The sequence below is a fragment of the Etheostoma spectabile genome, unplaced genomic scaffold (genome assembly GCF_008692095.1).
Source record: "Etheostoma spectabile isolate EspeVRDwgs_2016 unplaced genomic scaffold, UIUC_Espe_1.0 scaffold00008643, whole genome shotgun sequence".
NCBI lineage: Eukaryota > Metazoa > Chordata > Actinopteri > Perciformes > Percidae > Etheostoma > Etheostoma spectabile.
Genome location: NW_022603614.1, coordinates 1 through 25,000, shown reverse-complemented (window position 1 = coordinate 25,000; position 25,000 = coordinate 1). Strand labels below are relative to the sequence as shown.

General features: G+C 44.2%; 4 protein-coding genes across 5 annotated transcripts in view; all 4 read right to left on the bottom strand.

Moving 5' to 3' along the window:
• The window catches only part of LOC116678924 (C-type mannose receptor 2), a 7,024-nt gene extending 546 nt beyond the window's left edge, over positions 1-6,478 (bottom strand). Inside the window, exons 1-4 of one of the 2 annotated variants that reach the window (XM_032508661.1) lie at positions 6,117-6,477; positions 1,824-2,014; positions 1,425-1,629; positions 434-772 (exon numbers count right to left, since the gene is read on the bottom strand). In XM_032508661.1, the coding sequence (XP_032364552.1) occupies positions 434-772; positions 1,425-1,629; positions 1,824-2,014; positions 6,117-6,153 (772 nt within the window). In that variant the 5' untranslated portion in view covers positions 6,154-6,477. Of the gene's footprint in view, positions 1-173; positions 773-1,424; positions 1,630-1,823; positions 2,015-6,116 lie in introns of those variants that run through there. The other variant, XM_032508660.1, reaches the window with a different exon arrangement.
• An 8,026-nt stretch (positions 6,479-14,504) lies between these two features.
• On the bottom strand, positions 14,505-17,899 carry LOC116678923 (secretory phospholipase A2 receptor-like). Its single transcript, XM_032508659.1, has 5 exons — positions 17,785-17,899; positions 17,181-17,522; positions 15,369-15,371; positions 15,082-15,176; positions 14,505-15,012 (listed from the first exon to the last, which is right to left on the bottom strand). The coding sequence occupies exons 1-5, from the start codon at positions 17,897-17,899 to the stop codon at positions 14,878-14,880; spliced, it is 690 nt and encodes a 229-aa protein (XP_032364550.1). The 3' UTR covers positions 14,505-14,877.
• A 186-nt stretch (positions 17,900-18,085) lies between these two features.
• On the bottom strand, positions 18,086-24,670 carry LOC116678922 (hepatic lectin-like). The gene is made up of 3 exons (XM_032508658.1): positions 24,590-24,670; positions 18,588-18,778; positions 18,086-18,393 (listed from the first exon to the last, which is right to left on the bottom strand). Exons 1-3 carry the CDS (start codon positions 24,624-24,626, stop codon positions 18,160-18,162), a joined length of 462 nt encoding a protein of 153 aa, XP_032364549.1. The 5' UTR covers positions 24,627-24,670; the 3' UTR covers positions 18,086-18,159.
• Positions 23,114-23,892, bottom strand: LOC116678921 (60S ribosomal protein L6-like). Its single transcript, XM_032508657.1, has one exon. It carries the CDS (start codon positions 23,822-23,824, stop codon positions 23,141-23,143), a length of 684 nt encoding a protein of 227 aa, XP_032364548.1. The 5' UTR covers positions 23,825-23,892; the 3' UTR covers positions 23,114-23,140.
• Positions 24,671-25,000: the final 330 nt, after the last annotated feature.

Here is a 25,000-nt window from a genome sequence, read left to right as displayed (position 1 = left end):
TCTAGACCTGCTCTAACTGTAGATTATAGAGCGGTCTAGACCTGCTCTATCTGTAAATAATAGAGAGGTCTAGACCTGCTCTATCTGTAGATTATAGAGCGGTCTAGACCTGCTCTATCTGTAGATTATAGAGTGATCTAGACCTGCTCTATCTGTAGATTATAGAGGGTCTATAGATAGATAGATGCAGTATAAATTACTTTTTTATAATATACCTGAGTCTGATGCGTTCAGTCGGATAAAAAAATCTGAATTGAGCATCAAGGCTCACTTGGACCGTACCACTCTCCTGGACCGTACCACTCACCTGGACCGTACCACTCACCTGGACCGTACCACTCACCTGGACCGTACCACTCACCTGGACCGTACCACTCTCCTGGACCGTACCACTCACCTGGACCGTACCACTCACCTGGACCGTACCACTCACCTGGACCGTAGCAAATGAACGCTCTCTCCATGTCACATGGCCAGCCCTCCCAGGCTCCTGATTGGCTGAAGTCTGCAGCCACGCAGGTCTGGTTCGGGTTCTTGTTATCAGGTTGCCCGGTCTTCCAGAAGCTGAATGAGGAGGAACTTCCATCAGACCACTTCCAGGGGTCCCTGAAGAGGCCGATCCAGACTGTCTGTCTTAGCATCCCCTGTATCTTCTGGTTCTCTGCCATGTTTCTCACACTGGCCAGGTCTGTGTGGTGGGTTCTGCAGTAGTTCTGGGCTCTAGTCCATGACACATAGGAGGAAGTGACGAGGACAAAAGTGACATTTGACCCTGAAAGTGGAGCAGAGAGAAGAGTAGAGGCAGCAGAACATCCAACCTCCATCCATCACATCTGGGATTCAGGTCTTTATAATATCTACAATAAATCCACTGAGATATAAAGAACCACATCAATAAACAAATTTAACAGTCTCTCCACTTTAACAAGAAATGTCCTCAAATCTATAAAACTAGAGAGTTTAGACTTAATGTTTCTCAACATATAATTTTTAATAATAAATAATAAAGGGGAGGGGGGGGGGCAGTCAAACAGGTTGTGTATGGGCTCTGATCCTGTGGGTCCTCTAACGGGCCTCCATGAAGCTGATGGTGGTTCTGGGTCAGGGTCGAGTTGATAGGCGTTGTTGGGGGGTGGGGGACCATGAAGACCCGGACTCAACAACAATGGAACAATTAGAGTTGTGTGATGTGTGTTATTTAGAATATTAATTCTATATTTTATTTGCATATTGTTCTTAATATTTTATATTATTGTTGCTCTCTACTCTTCTTACATTTATCTGATTGTAAATGTTTCTGGCACATTTAAATATTTATTCTATTATTATTTATTTATTTATTATTTATTAACAATATCAGTAAAAGAGAAATAATGAGTAATGAAAACAAAGAGAAGGGAAACTTCACCTGTTAAAACTCTCACCTCTGACATCTGAGCAGAGTGAATATGCATCTGTGTTGTCACAATCGTAGTCGTCCCAGTATCCATCAGGAGCCAACCCTGTGCAGTATCCACTGTTTGGTTTTCCTGGGTACCATCGTCTGAAGTCCGTCTCCCCGGGTCTGTAGAAACCTGGGTCTGACAGGGACCACCTCCAGCTGTCCCGGGACAGTCCTATCCAGGCTCTCTGGTGGAGACATAAAGAATTAGACTTTGCTGTAGCTTTTTGTTGAAGACCATATGTCACTCTTTAGACTTCTACTACATTTCTAAGATGAATATTGTAGTTTTTCCTGCTCTCCGTGTAGTTCTTAGTTCCTCTGGAGGGTTTCATCCCTCCTGTCAGGAAGACTTAGACATGAAGGAGAAAGGGGAACTCACGTAGCTGTTCTTGGAGTAGACCATGTGGTCTAGATCTGCGGTGTTGTTCAGGATCTTCATGACCTCCATGTGGTCTACAGAGACCAGGTCTGTGTGTTTCTCTCTGCAGTATCTCTGGGCTTCAGTAAAGTTCTTCCTGTCATACACAAAATAGTACTGACGTCCAGCAGCTGATGAGACAGCACTCAGCCCTGTAGACACACACACACACACACACACACACACACACACACACACACACACACACACACACACACAAACACAGACACACACACACACACAACACACACGCGCACACACACGCACAGCCAACTTAATATTTCATATTTACAGCAGAGGTGGGGGGGGCTGCTAGTGCTGGACCAGCGCCCTGAGTGGTTGGGGGGGGGGGGGGGGTACAGGACCTTGCTCAGGAGCACCTGGCAGTGCCAGAGGTATCTCTCCAGCTACTTTGGTCCTAAGGGGACTTGAACAAGCAACCCGCCGGTTCCCAACCCAACCCCCTATGGGCTGCCCCCCCCCCTCAACAGCACTCAGCCCTGGGGCAAACACGTTTAACGATAAAAACAGACTGAACAAAGTGATCAGGAAGGCTGGCTCCGTGATCGGCTGCAAACAGGACACGATGGAGCTGTGGTGGAGAGGAGGTCACTGAACAAACTGTTATCTATCATGGAGAACCCCCCACCCTCTCCACCCCCCACTGGTCCACCAGAGGAGCAGCTCCACCCTCTCACCCCCCACTGGTCCAACAGAGGAGCAGCTCCACCCTCTCCACCCCCCACTGGTCCAACAGAGGAGCAGCTCCACCCTCTCCACCCCCCACTGGTCCAACAGAGGAGCAGCTTCTCCAAGAGGCTCCGACAGTTTAAATGCTGCACGGAGCGCTACAGGAAATCATTCCTACCTCAGACAATAAAACTCTTCACCACGTCACCCCTGGGTGCTAGATGAGACTCTGAGACTCCACAACGTCATTTACATTTTAACATACTCATACTTAAACAGTTGCACATTTTGTTTTTGTTTTTTGTTTTTTTCCCATCTTTTATATATTTAATTACTTGTTCTTATATTTTATTCTTATATTTTGTTATTATTATTATTATTATTATTATTATTATTATTATTATTATTATTATTATTTCATGTATATTGTATGTATGTATATTTGGTGTGCTGCTGTAACACTGTAATTTCCCATATTTTTGGGATCAATAAATATCTATCTATCTATCTATCTATCTATCTATCTACCTATCTATCTATCTACCCATCTATCTATCTATCTATCTATCTATCTATCTATCTATCCATCCATCCATCCATCCATCCATCCATCCATCCATCCATCTATCTATCTATCTATCTATCTATCTATCTATCTATCTATCTATCTATCTATCTATCTATCTATCTATCTATCTATCTATCTATCTATCCATCCATCTATATATCTATCTATCTATCTATCTATCACCACCACCTGGTTCAAGACCGTTCCCTGGATCAGACCCTGTTGTGTTCTAGTTGCACCGACAGGTTTCACGGTAGAACTGATGTGTGTTGCTGTTTGCTCAGGTACAGGGTCCATGACGCCGTCACTGATTGGTCGACAGCGACTCGACTGTCATCACCTCAGAGTCGACTTTAACGAGGAGCTGGAACCGGTTCTGAACCCTCTGATGGAGCTGGAACCGGTTCTGAACCCTCTGATGGAGCTGGAACCGGTTCTGAACCCTCTGATGGAGCTGGAACTGGTTCTGAACCCTCTGATGGAGCTGGAACTGGTTCTGAACCCTCTGATGGAGCTAGAACTGGTTCTGAACCCTCTGATGGAGCTGGAACCGGTTCTGAACCCTCTGATGGAGCTGGAACCGGTTCTGAACCCTCTGATGGAGCTGGAACTGGTTCTGAACCCTCTGATGGAGCTGGAACTGGTTCTGAACCCTCTGATGGAGCTGGAACCGGTTCTGAACCCTCTGATGGAGCTAGAACTGGTTCTGAACCCTCTGATGGAGCTGGAACCGGTTCTGAACCCTCTGATGGAGCTGGAACCGGTTCTGAACCCTCTGATGGAGCTGGAACCGGTTCTGAACCCTCTGATGGAGCTGGAACCGGTTCTGAACCCTCTGATGGAGCTGGAACCGGTTCTGAACCCTCTGAGCAGGCCAGGCAGAGAGGGACTGACCCCCAGAGGAGACCCGGGACCCCGTCTGGAGGGTCAGGGTTAGAGGATGAAGACGGATAGAACTGGCCAATAGGAACGTGGCCCCCGCTCAAGTGATAATATTATTGGAATTATTGATATTATTGATAATATTGATATTATTTATATTATTGACATTATTATTATTATTGATATTATTATAATTTTTAATATTGATATATTGATATTATAGATATTATTAATAGTATTAATAGTATTAATATTATTGATATTATTATTGTAACTGAGATGTTTCTCATGGTAACTCTGGAATATCATGTTAGTTATTTTATATTGTTAATCATTGCCTGCCCCCCCCCCCCCTGGAGGATCTTTACACTTCCTGCCCCCCCCCAGAGGATCTTTACGGTTCCTCCCCCCCAGAGGATCTTTACGGTTCCCCCCCCCCAGAGGATCTTTACGGTTCCTGCCCCCCCCCCCAGAGGATCTTTACACTTCCTGCCCCCCCTGGAGGATCTTTACGGTTCCTGCCCCCCCCCGGCCCTCGGCCAGACATTTCGGGGTAGTTTTTCCCAGAAGCCTCTACTGGACTTTAGTTTCAGGAGGAAGGAGCAGTGAGCGTCTTCTTTGTGTGTTTGATGATCTAACTTTCCTCTTCATATATGCAGTTAAATATGAAGTTAAATATGAAGTATACTTCATATTTAACTTCATATTTAACTTCATATTTAACTGCATATATACTTCATATTTACTTCATATTTAACTTCATATTTAACTTCATATTTAACTGCATATATACTTCATATTTAACTTCATATTTAACTTCATATGTACTTCATATTTACTTCATATTTAACTGCATATGTACTTCATATTTACTTCATATTTAACTGCATATGTACTTCATATTTACTTCATATTTAACTTCATATGTACTTCATATTTACTTCATATTTAACTGCATATATACTTCATATTTAACTTCATATTTAACTTCATATTTAACTTCATATTTAACTGCATATGTACTTCATATTTACTTCATATTTAACTGCATATGTACTTCATATGTACTTCTACCTCTTTATATATTTTTATAGAGATGAACGGAGGTTCGGTTGAAAACCTAACAAACACAAAGCTAAAAATATATGTACTGCTTGAAATATAACTCACAGTTTAAATATATAAATACTGCAACAGGGGACCTGGTCTGAACCGGTCTGCTGCTGTGGCCCCTGTGTGATACCGTAGTGGTGGAAATACCCTGTTTAACAGAAGGGGGGGGGGTTTAGATAAATATGAGTTGATGTGGACTCTCTCCTCAACGCGGTCTACCCTCTTATCTGGTTTTATCTGGTCTGGTTTTGAGAGTCTTGGCTTTTAGGGCAGAAAGGGAAACGATGATTTCTGTTTTTGATTATTCATTAAATAATAAAACACCGGAGCTTGTTGGGAGCTCGGGGACCAAAAGACTGGATCCTTGATTTTAGTCATTTAGTTTCTCTCTCTCACCCCTCAGCTTTCCGAGGGCAGAAGCTTCCCCCCCGAGAGGGCAGTTAAGACTCCTCTTTAACCACCGGGGGGGGCTGCAGCCCGACAGTCAGACCTCCTGTTATCTCCTAGTGGGGGGGGGCAGTTCCCATCTGATCTGCCGGTCAGAGCCACCGAGGTCCTAGACTCTCTCGGACCGGCGACCAACGAAGGCCAGCGGGCCTCCTTGAGAAGGGGGGGCCTCCGGGGACCCTGGGAGGATGTTCTATGTATATAGTATATTTCTATAGTATATAGTATATTTCTATAGTAGATAGTATATTTCTATAGTATATAGTATATTTCTATAGTAGATGTTATGGAGACACCTGGACGGCGTCCGTCTACCTTTCCTCGTCTCTTTAAGGGGGACGGGGCCGAGTCCTCTGTCGTGTTTCAACAGGAACTATTTCACCAGAAGGAGCTCAGAACATAACTCATGATCACTGAGCTGGACGTCTCTTATTTTATGGATTTGATTTGCTAATAAATGAATAAACTGTGATAAGAGTCCTGTTGTCACACGGATATGTAAACGTGTCGTAATAATAAAGATTATTAACATTTATGAAACATGAAACACTCACCTGATGCAGCCATGATGAGCAGAAGAAGTCTGTCCATCTCGCTCTGGGTCGTCCTCTCTGTGTCTTCTGGTCTCTGCTCTGGGTCGTCCTCTCTGTGTCTTCAGACAGGACGCTGCTCTGGGTCGTCCTCTCTGTGTCTTCAGACAGGACGCTGCTCTGGGTCGTCCTCTCTGTGTCTTCAGACAGGACGCTGCTCTTGGTCGTCCTCTCTGTGTCTTCAGACAGGACACTGCTCTGGGTCGTCCTCTCTGTGTCTTCTGGTCTCTGCTCTGGGTCGTCCTCTCTGTGTCTTCTGGTCTCTGCTCTGGGTCGTCCTCTCTGTGTCTTCTGGTCTCTGCTCTGGGTCGTCCCCTCTGTGTCTTCTGGTCTCTGTCCATAGAACTCTTGTTATTAGTTCCTCTAATATTTCCATGTTATGTAAATATTGATCAGAACAGACAATGGAAACAGTTCCTCTTTCTCTAAATATGACTGATGCTTACAGCAATATACAAATAGACACACACACACACACACACACACACACACACACAGACACACACACATACACACACACACACACATACACACACACAGACACACACAGACACACACATACACACACAGACACACACACAGACACACACACACAGACACACACACAAACACACACACACAGACACAGACACAGACACACACACACAGACACATACACACACACACACACAAAGACACACACACAAAGACACACACACAGACACAGACACACACACACACACAGACACACACACACACAAACACACACACACAGACACAGACACAGACACACACACACACACACACCGACAAACACACACACACACAGACACACACACACGCAAACACACACACACACACACACACACAGACACACACACACACACCCACACACATAAACACACACACACACAGACACACACACAAACACACACACACACACATAAACACACACACACACACACACACAGACACACACACTCACACACACACACACACACACACACAAACATACAGTCGTGTCTGCCTATCTTTGTGGGGACCAGTCATTGACATAATGCATTCCCTAGCCCCTTACCCTAACCTTAACCATCAAACCTAAATGCCTAACCCTCACCCTCACCTTAACCATAACCATAACCTAACTCTAACCCTCACCCTCACCCTAACCATAACCATAACCTAACTCTATCCCTAATCCTAAAACCAAGTCTTAGTCCTCAAAAAGCCCTTTAACGGTTTGGGGACCAGCATTTTGGTCCCCACAAAGCTGTCAGGTCCCCATAAGTATACTGTTTTCACAGTTTTTGGTGCCCACAAATGTAGCAATACCTAGACCACACACTCACACCCACACACACACACCCACACACACACACACACACACACACACACACCGACACACACACACACACACACACACACACACACACACACACACAGACACACACACACAGACACACACACACACACACACAAACACACACACACATACACACACAGTCTGATGTCCCTGCTCTTCCAGGGAACAGCGTTTGCATATCAGCTTTCTGATGATCTGATTGGTCAGAATGACATGGGACTGAACTGAATGGAGCTCACTCATCTCCACTTCAGCCAATAGGGTTCAACCTGACGAGGAGCAGGTTTGGAGGTGTGTGTGTGTGTGTGTCTGTGTGTGTGTGTGTGGGTATTATTTGGTTTCTTATCCAAAAACATCATAAAACACAAATATAACCACATAAACAGACACACACATACAAAGAAGGTTAGCTAGTAGCAAGTCCCTGGACTGTGGTGTTCCTCAAGGAAGTTGTCTTGGACCTTTGTTATTTTCAATTTTTACAAATGATATGCCGTATATACTCAGTAAGGCTAAACTGACTATGTTTGCTGATGATTCTACTCTTTATTATGCAGCCCCTACATGTCTAGAGATTAATCAGGTTCTGTCTAGTGAGATTAGCTAATTGTAGAATTGGATCAAAACAAATAAACTCGTCCTAAATATTTCAAAAACTGTGAGTATAATATTTGGTTCTAAGTATAGATTATCTGATAATCCCAAAATTGATATACACGTAAATGGTCAAAATGTCCGGCAAGTAAAAAAGGTGAAGCTTTTGGGACTTTGGCTTGATTCCACATTGTCATGGTCGGATCATATTAACAATGTTGTTACTAAAATGGGTAGAGCGGTGGCAGTTGTTCGTAAATGTGCACAGTTTTTAAAATTACAGCTGTTTAGGCGTGTTGTTTGTTCATTGGTTTTGTGTCATTTGGATTATTGTTCTGTTGTATGGTCTGCGGCATCAAGCAGTCATTTAAAAAAACTACAAGTTGCACAAAATAAGGCTGCAAGACGGGTTCTGGGTTGTTCTTGGACTGGTTCTGGGTGGTTCTTGGACTGGTTCTGGGTTGTTCTTGGACTGGTTCTGGGTTGTTCTTGGACTGGTTCTAGGTGGTTCTTGGACTGGTTCTGGGTTGTTCTTGGACTGGTTCTGGGTTGTTCTTGGACTGGTTCTGGGTTGTTCTTGGACTGGTTCTGGGTTGTTCTTGGACTGGTTCTGGGTGGTTCTTGGACTGGTTCTGGGTTGTTCTTGGACTGGTTCTGGGTTGTTCTTGGACTGGTTCTGGGTGGTTCTTGGACTGGTTCTGGGTGGTTCTTGGACTGGTTCTGGGTTGTTCTTGGACTGGTTCTGGGTGGTTCTTGGACTGGTTCTGGGTGGTTCTTGGACTGGTTCTGGGTTGTTCTTGGACTGGTTCTGGGTGGTTCTTGGACTGGTTCTGGGTTGTTCTTGGACTGGTTCTGGGTTGTTCTTGGACTGGTTCTGGGTTGTTCTTGGACTGGTTCTGGGTTGTTCTTGGACTGGTTCTGGGTTGTTCTTGGACTGGTTCTGGGTTGTTCTTGGACTGGTTCTGGGTGGTTCTTGGAGAACCAGGGTTGCAGAGATGCATGAACGTCTTGCTTGGTTGGAGGTCAAGAATAGACTATCTGTTAATATGTTTGTATATTTTCATGGAATTATTAATACTGGGATTCCTAAATTTTTTTATGATAATATAACTTATTGTTCAGATATGCATTCACATTATACAAGAGGGGTGAATAGTCGACAGATTTCTTTACCACTACCTAGATCTGACTGTATGAAGAGGACTGGGTTTTATAGATCAGTTGTATATTGGAACAATCTTCCAGTTGGGATTTGGGAAAAACTGGTTTTAAAAAAAGACTTAGACTACATTTGTTTTCGATATCATAATATTGTCTGGATTGGTTGAGTGAGGTTGTATCATGTGCTATATTATTCTTTATTATATTTAGTTTGTTAGTATTTTTTGCATTGTCAGTTTTGTTTGTGAATTTATATATGATATATTTGTGAGTAATTTTTGTTGTATTTATTGTCTTTTGGACCCCATGAAGACTAGCTGTAGTCTTGGCGTCAACTAATGGGGATCCTTTGAAATAAACAAATAAACAAAATATTATTAATAGTATTAATAGTATTAATATTATTGATATTATTATTGTACCTGAGATGTTTCCCATGGTAACTCTGGAATATCATGTCAATGTCATATTTATTTATATAGCACATTTCCAAGGCCGAGGCCTACCAAAGTACTTCACAGTGAAAAGCACAAAAAATAAAATGAAATGAAACAGATACAATAGAAGACACAGTAAATAACAAATACTAAGAAAATACAATACAACATTCATCAAGGCGGCTCCCCTGAGCCCAACGCTATTTAAATAAATAAGTCTTCAGCAGGGATTTAAAAGAGGACGAGCTTCTAGCAGCACAGCTGCAGGCAACGAGCTCCACAGAGCTGGAGCAGCCACTGGAGAGGCTCCATCACCTCTGGATCTCAGGTGGGATCTAGGAACCTCTAGGACCACCAGACTGGCTGAGCGGAGGTCTCTGGAGGGCCTATGCAGCCTGACAAGGTCCTAAGGTACTCTGGGGCAAGCCCATTGATACATAGAATAACCTTAAAATCAATCTGATTCTTTACCGGAAGCCAGTGGAGCAACGAGAGCACCGGAGTAACGTGCTCCCGCTTCTTCCTGCCACTGAGAAGACGAGCCGCTGCGTTCTGTACGAGCCGCTGCGTTCTGTACGAGCCGCTGCGTTCTGTACGAGCCGCTGCGTTCTGTACGAGCTGCTTGAAATATAACTCACAGTTTAAATATATAAATACTGCTTAAAGTGGGCCATGCAACCTATGATATATATTGTTTTGATGAAAGTATGAACTAAATATTAGAAACAGCTAAAACTAAAAAACTATTAATGGTTAGGTGTGACCTTTGACCTTTTAAGTGTGCTAAGGGTTACTTACTGCAACAGTGGACCTGGTCTGAACTGGTCTTCTGCTGTGGCCCCTGTGTGATACCGTAGTGGTGGAAATACCCTGTTTTACAGAAGGGGGGGCGGGGGGGGGGGGGTTTAGATAAATATGAGTTGATGTGGACTCTCTCCTCAGCGCGGTCTACCCTCTTATCAGGTTTTATCTGGTCTGGTTTTGAGACTCTTTGCTTTTAGGGCAGAAAGGGAAACGATGATTTCTGTATTTTTAATTGTTTTTGATTATTCATTAAATAATAAAACCACCGGAGCTGGTTGGGAGCTCGGGGACCAAAAGACTGGATCCTTGATTTTAGTCATTTAGTTTCTCTCTCTCACCCCTCAGCTTTCCGAGGGCAGAAGCTTCCCCCCCGAGAGGGCAGTTAAGACTCCTCTTTAACCACCGGGGGGGGCTGCAGCCGGACAGTCAGACCTCCTGTTATCTCCTAGTGGGGGGGGGCAGTTCCCATCTGATCTGCCGCTCAGAGCCACCGAGGTCCTAGACTCTCTCGGACCGGCAACCAACGAAGGCCAGCGGGCCTCCTTGAGAAGGGGACCCTGGGAGGAGGGGGCCTCCGGGGACCCTGGGAGGATGTTCTATGTATATAGTATATTTCTATAGTATATAGTATATTTCTATAGTAGATGTTATGGAGACACCTGGACGCCGTCCGTCTACCTGTCCTCGTCTCTTTAAGGGGGACGGGGCCGAGTCCTCTGTCGTGTTTCAACAGGAACTATTTCACCAGAAGGAGCTCAGAACAGAACTCATGATCACTGAGCTGGACGTCTCTTATTTTATGGATTTGATTTGCTAATAAATGAATAAACTGTGATAAGAGTCCTGCTGTCACACGGATATGTAAACGTGTCGTAATAATAAAGATTATTAACATTTATGAAACATGAAACACTCACCTGATGCAGCCATGATGAGCAGAAGAAGTCTGTCCATCTCGCTATGGGTCGTCCTCTCTGTGTCTTCAGACAGGACGCTGCTCTGGGTCGTCCTCTCTGTGTCTTCAGACAGGACGCTGCTCTGGCTCGTCCTCTCTGTGTCTTCAGACAGGACGCTGCTCTGGGTCGTCCTCTCTGTGTCTTCTGGTCTCTGCTCTGGGTCGTCCTCTCTGTGTCTTCTGGTCTCTGCTCTGGGTCGTCCTCTCTGTGTCTTCTGGTCTCTGTCCATAGAACTCTTGTTATTAGTTCCTCTAATATTTCCATGTTATGTAGATATTGATCAGAACAGACAATGGAAACAGTTCCTCTTCTTCTAAATATGGATGATGCCTACAGCAATATACAAATAGACACACACACACACACACAGACACACACACAAACACATACACACACAGAGACACACACACACACAGACACACACACACACACACTTACACACACACACACACACACACACACACACACACACACACACACACTCACACACACACACACAGACACACACACACACACTTACACACACACACACACACACACACTTGTATGCGTTGTTGTACTCTCCCTTGACTTAGTACGATTGAACACATCATAAACGACAACCACGAGACCTGCTTTACAAAGCTGCTTTTTATTTTTTATTTGACCTTTATTTAACCTTAAAAACTCTTTTCGAGGGAGACCGGGCCGAGACGGCACACCAGTTACAATAAAAACAGAAATACAGCAGAGTCAAAGTCCCACATAGAGGAAAGGACAGGTCACATGGGGCAGCTGCATTTTTGAGTTACATGACATTTCAACATGGCCTAAAATACACAGACACAGAGTCTAACGGGTGGAGAGGACTATGGGACACAGAGTCTAACGGGTGGAGAGGACTATGGGACACAGAGTCTAACGGGTGGAGAGGACTATGGGACACAGAGTCTAACGGGTGGAGAGGACTATGGGACACAGAGTCTAACGGGTGGAGAGGACTATGGGACACAGAGTCTAACGGGTGGAGAGGACTATGGGACACATAGTCTAACGGGTGGAGAGGACTATGGGACACAGAGTCCAACAGGTGGAGAAGACTATGGGACACAGACTCTAACAGGTGGAGAAGACTATGGGACACAGACTCTAACAGGTGGAGAAGACTATGGGACACAGAGTCTAACGGGTGGAGAGGACTATGGGACACAGAGTCCAACAGGTGGAGAAGACTATGGGACACAGACTCTAACAGGTGGAGAAGACTATGGGACACAGAGGTGGAGAGGACTATGAGACACAGAGGTGGAGAGGACTATGGGACACAGAGTCTAACAGGTGGAGAGGACTATGGGACACAGAGTCTAACGGGTGGAGAGGACTATGGGACACAGAGTCTAACAGGTGGAGAGGACTATGGGACACAGAGTCTAACGGGTGGAGAGGACTATGGGACACAGAGTCTAACGGGTGGAGAAGACTATGGGACACAGACTCTAACAGGTGGAGAGGACTATGGGACACAGAGTCTAACGGGTGGAGAGGACTATGGGACACAGAGTCTAACGGGTGGAGAGGACTATGGGACACAGAGTCTAACGGGTGGAGAGGACTATGGGACACAGAGTCTAACGGGTGGAGAGGACTATGGGACACAGAATCTAACAGGGGGAGAGGACAATGGGACACAGAGTCTAACAGGTGGAGAGGACTATGGGACACAGAGTCTAACGGGTGGAGAGGACTATGGGACACAGAGTCTAACGGGTGGAGAGGACTATGGGACACAGAGTCTAACGGGTGGAGAGGACTATGGGACACAGAGTCTAACGGGTGGAGAGGACTATGGGACACAGAGTCTAACGGGTGGAGAGGACTATGGGACACAGAGTCTAACAGGTGGAGAGGACTATGGGACACAGAGTCTAACGGGTGGAGAGGACTAGAGGCAGCATGCATGTAGACTACATCACCAGAGTCCAGAACACTTAAAAAGCAGCCTGCACAGGGGTTTTTCTATCTGAGTTGTTAAAACAAGTCTTATTTCTAAAATAAAACCCCCGCCTTAGTTTCAGCTTCTTTACAAGCTTTTCAACATGAACTTTGAAAGAAAGTTTGTTGTCCAGCCAAAAACCTGAATACTTATAAGATGAAACATTTTCACTTAAGTCTCCACTTAATGTGTTACTAGTTATGTTATCTGGGGACTGGGACCGAGCCCTTGGAAACGTCATAAATTTGGTTTTCTTAGTATTTAGCACTAACCTAAGGCCACGTTGTGGGACTTGAAGCTGTTGTTTCCCTAAGTCCTCGACGGGCCTTTGCATCTGTTTCCTTTGTTGTGAACCAGTTCCATCCTGAACGCCTCCTTCTGCCTCTAGTCTAACTTTAAAGAAGCTAAACCCTGGAAGGGCCGTAATGTGGTGCAGGACCAGGAGGCCGGGGGTGCTGCTGTATGAAGACTTCACCAGGAGCTCTTACAACAAGATCATGTGATGTTAAAACTTGTCCCCCCCCCCCAGCAGACAGACAGACAGACAGGTGAAATGATTCCAGATGAAATCAGATTTCTGGAATAAGAAGAATTTTATTATTTGTGTAGATAATCAAACGGTTTCAGAAGAAGAGCTGGTCTTGTTGCTAAGAGACAGATAATTAATTATCAGCATTCACACAAGTTAATGATCAAATATAACAAGAAAAACATCTAATCTCCATATAATATATTAAGATATGATCAAATATAACAAGAAAAACATCTAATCTCCATATAATATATTAAGATATGATCAAATATAACAAGAAAAGCATCTAATCTCCATATAATATATTAAGATATGATCAAATATAACAAGAAAAGCATCTAATCTCCATATAATATTAAGATATGATCAAATAGAACAAGAAAAGCATCTAATCTCCATATAATATATTAAGATATGATCAAATATAACAAGAAAAGCATCTAATCTCCATATAATATATAAGATATGATCAAATATAACAAGAAAAGCATCTAATCTCCATATAATATATTAAGATATGATCAACTATAACAAGAAAAGCATCTAATCTCCATATAATATATTAAGATATGATCAAATATAACAAGAAAAGCATCTAATCTCCATATAATATATTAAGATATGATCAAATATAACAAGAAAAACATATAATCTCCATATAATATATTAAGATATGATCAAATAGAACAAGAAAAGAATCTTATCTTCATGTTTAAGAAACGGTAAAAAGATGAATTGATTATGAAATAGTTGTGAGTAATTGATCAAAAGTGTAACTTCAGTAGTTTTCAACCTGGACCCTATTTACCCTAATAGGGTCCATGTTGAAAAAGAAGATCCAGAAGTGACTCTGGATCAGCTGATAGTTGCAGCTCTGTTCTGCTCCGTCACATCTTAGAGGAAAGAAAGAGACGCAGCAACTCCACATTACAGCTCGTCCCTCTTCCTCCTCCTCTTGGTGGTCTTCTGGTCTTCCTTGTGGAAGACCTGTCCATCGGCCTGCTTCCTCCAGCTCAGCTTGATGTTGGGGTCCTTCCCCTGGGCCCTCAGCTTCTGTTGGAGCTGAGACACCAAACTTATCTTATTACATTGGTTCTTCATGAAGGTAAAACAGTAGAAGACATGATGTACCTGCTCCAACATGGCCGCCATCACAGCAGGGTTATTCAGATCCACGTCCCCCTTCTTCTTAAACTTCACTTTCATCACTTTCTTTGTAACAGGAACTGTTTGGAAAGATCAAAGAAACTTTATGAGTTCAAACATGACTTTACATCTAAAATATACAGCTCCATATCAACGATGAAGGTTTCTGGAGAACATCAACGCAGATCATGGTTTTAAAAGTTGGAACATTCAATAACAGCCCAATGAGTTATTTAACAAGGAGTAATGAACCTGCATACAAGCAAGCAGACCCACTGGACCGGGGCCCTGGTGGTCTAGACCTGCTCTATCTGTAAGTTATAGAGTGGTCTAGACCTGCTCTATCTGTAGATTATAGAGAGGTCTAGACCTGCTCTATCTGTAGATTATAGAGCGGTCTAGACCTGCTCTATCTGTAGATTATAGAGTGGTCTAGACCTGCTCTATCTGTAAATTATAGAGAGGTCTAGACCTGCTCTATCTGTAAATTATAGAGAGGTCCAGACCTGCTCTATCTGTAAATTATAGAGAGGTCTAGACCTGCTCTATCTGTAAATTATAGAGAGGTCTAGACCTGCTCTATATGTAAATTATAGAGAGGTCTAGACCTGCTCTATCTGTAAATTATAGAGCGGTCTAGACCTGCTCTATCTGTAGATTATAGAGCGGTCTAGACCTGCTCTATCTGTAGATTATAGAGCGGTCTAGACCTGCTCTATCTGTAAATTATAGAACGGTCTAGACCTGCTCTATCTGTAAATTATAGAGTGGTCTAGACCTGCTCTATCTGTGGATTATAGAGTGGTCTAGACCTGCTCTATCTGTCGATTATAGAGTGGTCTAGCCCTTTTCTATCTGTAGATTATAGAGAGGTCTAGACCTGCTCTATCTGTAGATTATAGAGTGGTCTAGACCTGCTCTATCTGTAGATTATAGAGTGGTCTAGACCTGTTCTATCTGTAGATTATAGAGTGGTCTAGACCTGCTCTATCTGTAAATTATAGAGCGGTCTAGACCTGCTCTATTAGTAAATTATAGAGCGGTCTAGACCTGCTCTATCTGTAAATTATAGAGCGGTCTAGACCTGCTCTATCTGTAAATTATAGAGTGGTCTAGACCTGCTCTATCTGTAAATTATAGAGCGGTCTAGACCTGCTCTATCTGTAAATTATAGAGTGGTCTAGACCTGCTCTATCTGTAAATTATAGAGTGGTCTAGACCTGCTCTATCTGAGCGGTCTAGACCGTGGTCTAGGACCGAGGCCCCTGCAGGATCACAGGACCCTGCATCCATCATCGGGGGTGCTGGGGGGGGGGGGGGGGACGTGATGTAACACCTCCATCATATTTATTTCTGGTTACCTACAGAATATATTTAGACTCTTAAACTATTAAGAATTCAAAAAAGGAGATAGATGGATCCAGTATAAATTACTCATTTCTAATATACTTGAGTCTGATACGTTCCACATTTAAAAAGCTTCAAGGCTCACCTGGACCGTACCACTCACCTGGACCATATACCACTCACCTGGACCGTACCACTCACCTGGACCGTACCACTCACCTGGACCGTACCACTCACCTGGACCGTATACCACTCACCTGGACCCTACCACCCACCTGGACCGTACCACTCACCTGGACCGTACCACTCACCTGGACCGTACCACTCACCTGGACCGTATACCACTCACCTGGACCCTACCACCCACCTGGACCGTACCACTCACCTGGACCGTACCACTCACCTGGACCGTACCACTCACCTGGACCGTATACCACTCACCTGGACCCTACCACCCACCTGGACCGTACCACTCACCTGGACCGTATACCACTCACCTGGACCGTACCACTCACCTGGACCGTACCACTCACCTGGACCGTATACCACTCACCTGGACCGTACCACTCACCTGGACCGTACCATTCACCTGGATCATACCACTCACCCGGACCATACCACTCACCTTGACCGTATACCAATCACCTGGACCGTCCCACTCACCTGGACCGTATACCACTCACCTGGACCGTACCACTCACCTGGACCGTACCACTCTCCTTGACCATACCACTCACCTGGACCGTAGCAAATGAACGCTCTCTCCATGTCACATGGCCAGCCCTCCCAGGCTCCTGATTGGCTGAAGTCTGCAGCCACGCAGGTCTGGTTCGGGTTCTTGATATCAGGTTTTCCGGTCTTCCAGAAGCTGAATGAGGAGGAACTACCATCAGACCACTTCCAGGAGTCCCTGACGAGGCCGATCCAGAAACTAGATCCTCCACTTAGCACCCCCTGTATCTTCTGGTTCTCTGCCATGTCCCTCACACTGGCCAGGTCTGTGTGGTGGGTTCTGCAGTAGTTCTGGGCTCCAGTCCATGTCAGAGAGGAACGGACGGGGACAAAAGTGACATCTGACCCTGAAAGTGGAGCAGAGAGAAGAGTAGAGGCAGCAGAACATCCAACCTCCATCCATCACATCTGGGATTCAGGTCTTTATAATATCTACAATAAATCCACTGAGATATAAAGAACCACATCAATAAACTAACTCAACAGTCTCTCCACTTCAATAACAAATGTCCTTACATCTATAAAACTAGAGAGTTTGGACTTAACGTTTCTCAACATATAAATATGAATAATAATTAATAAAGGGGAAGGGGGGGGGGGCAGTCAAACAGGTTGTGTATAGACTCTGATCCTGTGGGTCCTCTAACGAGCCTCCATGAAGCTGATGGTGGTTCTGGGTCAGGGTCGAGTTGATAGGCGTTGTTGTGGGGGGGTGGGGGACCATGAAGACCCTGACTCAACAACAATGGAATAATTAGAGTTGTGTGAGTTGTGTTATTTAGAATATTAATTCTATATTTTATTTGCATATTGTTCTTAATATTTTATATTATTGTTGCTCTCTACTCTTCTTACATTCATCTGATTGTAAATGTTTCTGGCACATTTAAATATTTATTCTAACATTATTTATTTATTTATTATTGATTAACAATATAAGTAAAAGAGAAATAATGAGTAATGAAAACAAAGAGAAGGGAAACTTCACCAGTTAAAACTCTCACCTCTGACCTCTGAGCAGACTAGATAACGTGTGTAGTCACAAAGCGTGTCGAACCAGTATCCATCAGGATTCATCCCTGTGCAGACTTTTAGGCTGTGTCCACCGTTTGGTTCATCTGAGTACCATCGTCTGAAGTCCGTCTCCCCGGGTCTGTAGAAACCTGGGTCTGACAGGGACCACCTCCAGCTGTTACCGGACAGTCCTATCCAGGCTCTCTGGTGGAGACATAAAGAATTAGACTCTGCTGTAGCTTTTTGTTGAAGACCATATGTCACACTTTAGACTTCTACTACATTTCTAAGATGAATATTGTAGTTTTTCCTGCTCTCCGTGTAGTTCTTAGTTCCTCTGGAGGGTTTCATCCCTCCTGTCAGAAAGACTTAGACATGAAGGAGAAAGGGGAACTCACGTAGCTGTTCTTGGAGTAGACCATCTGGTCTAGATCTGCGGTGTTGTTCAGGATCTTCATAACCTCCATGTGGTCTACAGAGACCAGGTCTGTGTGTTTCTCTCTGCAGTATCTCTGGGCTTCAGTAAAGTTCTTCCTGTCATACACAAAATAGTACTGACGTCCAGCAGCTGATGAGACAGCACTCAGCCCTGTAGACACACACACACACTCCACACACACACACACACACACACACACACACACACACACACACACACACACACACACACACACACAGCAGACTTAATATTTTATATTTACAGCAGAGTGGTTGGGGGGGGGGTGTACAGGACCTTGCTCAGGAGCACCTGGCAGTGCCCAGCAGGTAAAGAGGCATCTCTCCAGCTACCAATCCACTCCGTACTTTGAACCAGCAACCCTCCGGTCCCCGACCCAACCCCCTATGGACAGAGCTACTGCCCCCCCCCCAACAGCACTCAGCCCTGGGGCAAACACGTTTAACACCACCACCTGGTTCAAGACCGTTCCCTGGATCAGACCCTGTTGTGTTCTAGTTGCACCGACAGGTTTCACGGTAGAACTGATGTGTGTTGCTGTTTGCTCAGGTACAGGGTCCATGACGCCGTCACTGATTGGTCGACAGCGACTCGACTGTCATCACCTCAGAGTCGACTTTAACGAGGAGCTGGAACCGGTTCTGAACCCTCTGATGGAGCTGGAACCGGTTCTGAACCCTCTGATGGAGCTGGAACCGGTTCTGAAACCTCTGATGGAGCTGGAACTGGTTCTGAACCCTCTGATGGAGCTGGAACTGGTTCTGAACCCTCTGATGGAGCTGGAACCGGTTCTGAACCCTCTGATGGAGCTGGAACTGGTTCTGAACCCTCTGATGGAGCTGGAACCGGTTCTGAACCCTCTGATGGAGCTGGAACCGGTTCTGAACCCTCTGATGGAGCTGGAACCGGTTCTGAACCCTCTGATGGAGCTGGAACCGGTTCTGAACCCTCTGATGGAGCTGGAACTGGTTCTGAACCCTCTGAGCAAGCCAGGCAGAGAGGGACTGACCCCCAGAGGAGACCCGGGACCCCGTCTGGAGGGTCAGGGTTAGAGGATGAAGACGGATAGAACTGGCCAATAGGAACGTGGCCCCGCCCAACTGGCCAATAGGAAATATATATAAATATATATATATATATATGTATTTGTACATATAAATGTACATATACATATACTATACTATACTCTATACTATGTTTATAGTATATTTCTATAGTATATAGTATATTTCTATAGTAGATGTTATGGAGACACCTGGACGGCGTCCGTCTACCTGTCCTCGTCTCTTTAAGGGGGACGGGGCCGAGTCCTCTGTCGTGTTTCAACAGGAACTATTTCACCAGAAGGAGCTCAGAACATAACTCATGATCACTGAGCTGGACGTCTCTTATTTTATGGATTTGATTTGCTAATAAATGAATAAACTGTGATAAGAGTCCTGTTGTCCCACGGATATGTAAACGTTGTTATGGAAGTTTCTGTTCAGCGAGGGAGGAATTTGTTTTGAAGAAGAGACCTTGTTGAAACAAAAATAAGACAGGCTGAAGACTGGGTTAAAAGTTTAAATATTCGGTGAAAGAGTTTAATTATTTTCTCGAGAGAACAATCAAACAAAAAATGACGAGAATGGCAGTTCACAATGAAACAGAGTAACAGAGTGACACCACAATTCTGGTAAATACAATCAGTAATACACTTCTTTATATGCAGTGCCCCCAGAGGAAAACCAGCCCTTGTTTGGAAACCAGTTTAATCTCAAACATAACAATCAGTGGACCTCAGGCAGACAGTTGGAGCTCTTACGTATTTCTGAATCTGTCCCTGTGTGTCCAAGTGTCTTGACCGGTCATTCTATCTTAGCTAAAAAAGGACATCTTGTCTCTTGGATAGGCTCTGGTCTCGACCTGGGACCTGCTATGATAAACACCGTTCTAGGCAACTGTTTCTGTCAGGCTCCACGTCATCTATCCTTGGTGAGAAAATGCAAAGTCATAACATATCCAGTTGTCTCCTAAAAGAGATCACACTGAGGCAGATACAGGAACCAAATACTCTGAGAGGCATTGAAGATATTATTATGAATAATTAATATAAATCATTGTGGTTACATGTAATTTTCCATTACATTCCCCCCTTTTGATTACATACTAATCACAACACAATTGAAAATTACTGAAAGGACAAAAAAAAGTTTTTGTGATGAATTTAAACCTCTTAGTTTAAGCTACCACTACATCTTAGTCTAAAAGAAAGATGAGAAGTAAAATGGAATTTATGAATCAGGAACTACTCAAATTTGGAAGCTGAGTCCGAGTTGCAACCGTCCTCATGGTAAGAGGGCAAATGAAACAAGTCAGGACCATCATCTTTGAGTTGTAAGGCTTGATACTGAACCTTTTTAAGAGAAAACAAAGAAAATAATCATTCATATTAATGGGATAATACAACAAATACTTCAAAACAGAAACAGATCACAGAGATTACTGGAATCACAATATTCCCCATCCAAGCCTTCCACCCCTCCCCAATTATCCAAGCGCCCCAATCCCCCCAGAATAGTGTGAGGGACATCTTGAGCCCTAAGACTAGTGGCGAGGTGGTTTAGCTGATGGACGGTTTCAGTGAGGTTACCTGCAATGTCTGGGATTAATGTGCAGCATTGATCACCTAATACATGACAGAGCCTGAGCTGCTAACAGTAAATCTAGACCATCTGGTGCTGAAGTAACAGTTACGCATATGCTCACAAGGCTTTAGAAAAATCGCTGAACCCCGCAAACATGACGGCGGTCAGATTTTCCAACTTTCATGTATCTTATCATATCATGTGCGTTATTAACTAAACCCTACCACGGAAGAATTCCTGAAACAAATTTGCTACTGTAACTATCATTTACATTAAGCTCTTAAAGTAAAATGCAGTCAGTGCACAAATAGTTAATTAGGTTTAGCACGAGTGGTTTTATGGTGAAGCCCGTTTCTTCTGTGAGTGGGAAACATTAATCATTAATCAACATTAATCATCGATCCCTACATCGTGTGTAAATTGCTGATTGAACCCAGTCATACGTTGGAATATGAATGCATTGTCTTTGTCAGAAAGAACGAACTCATTTATTTTACACAATGTTAATCATCTTTTGAGTTGATTTTGTCATTTTCGGACTGAAAGTAATCGCATGGTTTGCAACAGAAAGGAGTTGATGCATTAGCTACTACCATGAAGTCTGTTGTCTTAAGGTTATTGCTTTGTTTATATTTATATATATATTTAATATAAACCTATATTATATATATAATATATATTAATATATATATTTGTTTATATAAGTTACCCCTGTTTCCAATACTATCTAGAGAAGGTGAAGAGCGCTCTGCTCATTTAACCCTTTATTGATGACTGAAAACTGAGTGTGCGTGTGTATGTGCATCAATACATCTGTAGTAACATTAATGGGAGAAGAAGTGGTGTTAGAATAAATTATGTCAGATTTATCTCTATCATATCTGTCTAACAACAAAAATGCTGCCCCCCCACAAACACAGACAGAAAACAGAGAACAAGAATACATCTGTTGTCATACACCATGTCTGTCTCTTCCTGTTTTCTTCCATCGTCACAGCGAGCGCTGTGCCCTTCAGGTGTGCTGTGTGTGTGGGTGGCTGGTCATGCAGTACCAGGCTGTAGATCAGGCGGTCTTGCTTCTGGTGCCATGGATTTCTTCTGGTGTCAGAGGTTCGTCCACCAGCACGTGACACACCGTCGGATTCAGTCCTTTACCACTGGCCTCGTTTGGTGAGTGTGTTGCAGCGTTGGTGACCAGAACGCATCTGTCAGTCCACGGACTTCCGGGTGTCTGGCAGGACTGGCTTGTCCCTGTCCTGGAACCCTCTTGCAGTGTGGTGCGGGATCCACGGAGCCCCTCTCAGCACCTTCACTGCCGTGGGTGCCCGAAACCTGGAAGGGACCTTGCCAGCGTTGATCGCCATTTTTTCCTCCTGTAGTTTTGTTACGACTACGAAATCTCCTGGCTGCAGCGTGTGGAGTGGTCCTCCACGGGTGGGGCAGGGCAGCAGACACCTGGATTCTTATGGCAGAGAGAGCAGAACACATTGTACACACTACTCTAACATATCATGCTCGCACAGAGCTGATGAGGGAATGGGTGCTCTAGAAGCTTCTACCCCCACACTGGGTGGTCTGCCGAAGAGAATTTCAAAAGGACTGAGTTACTGCGCGTTCTTACCCTTATTCACATGTACATAGTTTTGTTCTTAACGTGCCGGTATCACTTGACAACCGACTTATATATAATTTATTTATATAATATAATAATTTCTGTCATTTTAGAGCTTTTGCTAACACTGAAGCAGTTTGTTCTGAAGCGGGAAACACCTCCACCCATTTTGATCAACCATCACCAAACAAAACTTTCTCTTTTTTTTTTTTTTTTTTTTTTTTTTTTGACGTGGTACTCTTTATTATAACACATTTAGAAAACCAGCTTGTGTGGGAAGACACCATTAGACAAGCTGAAGGAAGAGCGCAAGTATCCTTTGAGCTGCGGTACTTTCTTGATGAGGGGCAGGAGCTGCGCATCTACAGCCTTCTGGTCCTCCTTCCTCTGCTCTGTCAGCTGGTACTTCTCTTTTTCTGTATCAAAGATCTCTCCCTCCTGGTGACGGGGTCTCCTCAGCTTCTTCTTCTTGAAGTAGGCATCGTTGAGAGTTTTGGGGATCTTCATGCCAGAGATGTCGATTTTGGTGTTGGTGGCAATGGAAAACTTCTGGTGAGCCCTGCGAAGGGGTACTCTGTTCAAGGCAAGAGGACCAGTGACAAGCAGGAGACCACTTGAGAGCTGCTTCAGGAACACAACACGCTTTCCACGGTGGCGACCAGTGAGCAGAATGAGGACAGTTCCTGGGGTGATGGAGCTACGCAGCTTCCGCTTGTGCTGGCTGAAGGGTTTCTTTCCATGGCTCTTCAGCTTACGGGGAACATCCTCTGTGGGGTAGTAGCGAGGCATCTTGCGCAGCTTGACGACACGAGTGCCTCCATTCTTGTCTCCACCAACTGTCTTGACAACAGTTGCCTGGGGTTTCACCTTGAGCTTTTTCTCCACCTTGGTCTCAGTAGTCTTGGTCTTCCTCTTGTACATGGCCCTGCGGGCGTACATAGCGGACCGGGAGTAACGGCCGATGCCCCGGACCAGATCCCACTTCTGACACCAAGTTTGTTATGGAAGTTTCTGTTCAGCGAGGGAGGAATTTGTTTTGAAGAAGAGACCTTGTTGAAACAAAATAGACAGGCGGAAGACTGGGTTAAAAGTTTAAATATTCGGTGAAAGAGTTTACTTATTTTCTCTCGAGAAACATCAAACAAAAATGACGAGAATGGCAGTTCACAATGAAACAGAGTAACAAGTGACACCACAATTCTGGTAAATACAATCAGTAATACACTTCTTTATATGCAGTGCCACCCAGAGGAAAACCAGCCCTTTTTGGAAACCAGTTTAATCTCAAACATAACAATCAGTGGACCTCAGGCAGACATTTGGAGCTCTTACTATTTCTGAATCTGTCCCTGTGTGTCCAAGTGTCTTGACCGGGAGTCATTCTATCTTAGCTAAAAAAGGACATCTTGTCTCTTGGATAGGCTCTGGTCTCGACCTGGGACCTGCTATGATAAACACCGTTCTAGGCAACTGTTTTGTCAGGCTCCACGTTATCTATCCTTGGTGAGAAAATGCAAGTCATAACATATCCAGTTGTCTCCTAAAAAGAGATCACACTGAGGACAGATACAGGAACCAATACTCTGAGAGGCATTGAAGATATTATTATGAATAATTAATATGAAAATCATTGGTTACATGTAATTTTCCATTACAACGTGTCGTAATAATAAATTATTAACATTTATGAAACATGAAACTCACCTGATGCAGCCATGATGAGCAGAAGAAGTCTGTCCATCTCGCTCTGGGTCGTCCTCTCTGTGTCTTCTGGTCTCTGCTCTGGGTCGTTCCTCTCTATGTCTTCAGACCGGACGCTGCTCTTGGTCGTATCCTCTCTGTGTCTTCAGACAGGACGCTGCTCTGGGTCGTCCTCTCTGTGTCTTCTGTCTCTCTGCTCGGGGTCGTCCTCTCGGTCTTTTCTCTGGTCTCTGCTCTGATCGTCCTCTCTGTGTCTTCTGGTCTCTGCTCTGAGTCGTCCTCTCTGTGTCTTCTGGTCTCTGTCCATAGAACTCTTGTTATTTGTTCCTCTATATTTACATGTGCAGATAATGATAATAACAGACGATGGAACAGTTCCTCTTCTTCTTAAATATGGATATGATGCCTACAGCA

What these genes read in the sequence shown, in the direction of transcription:
- LOC116678921 (XM_032508657.1), bottom strand. Translation starts at nt 23,824, where the DNA reads ATGTACGCCCGCAGGGCCATGTACAAGAGGAAGACCAAGACTACTGAG.
- LOC116678922 (XM_032508658.1), bottom strand. Translation starts at nt 24,626, where the DNA reads ATGGACAGACTTCTTCTGCTCATCATGGCTGCATCAG. An exon ending in GCTCATCATGGCTGCATCAG is followed by an intron (nt 18,779 to 24,589) that starts GTGAGTTTCATG and finishes GTGTGTCTACAG; the next exon opens with GGCTGAGTGCTGTCTCATCA. An exon ending in TCTACTCCAAGAACAGCTAC is followed by an intron (nt 18,394 to 18,587) that starts GTGAGTTCCCCT and finishes TGTCTCCACCAG; the next exon opens with AGAGCCTGGATAGGACTGTC.
- LOC116678923 (XM_032508659.1), bottom strand. Translation starts at nt 17,899, where the DNA reads ATGGTCCCCCACCCCCCCACAACAACGCCTATCAACTCGACCCTGACC. An exon ending in TCAGAGTCTATACACAACCT is followed by an intron (nt 17,523 to 17,784) that starts GTTTGACTGCCC and finishes CTCCACTTTCAG; the next exon opens with GGTCAGATGTCACTTTTGTC. An exon ending in TGGCGGCCATGTTGGAGCAG is followed by an intron (nt 15,013 to 15,081) that starts GTACATCATGTC and finishes TTGGTGTCTCAG; the next exon opens with CTCCAACAGAAGCTGAGGGC.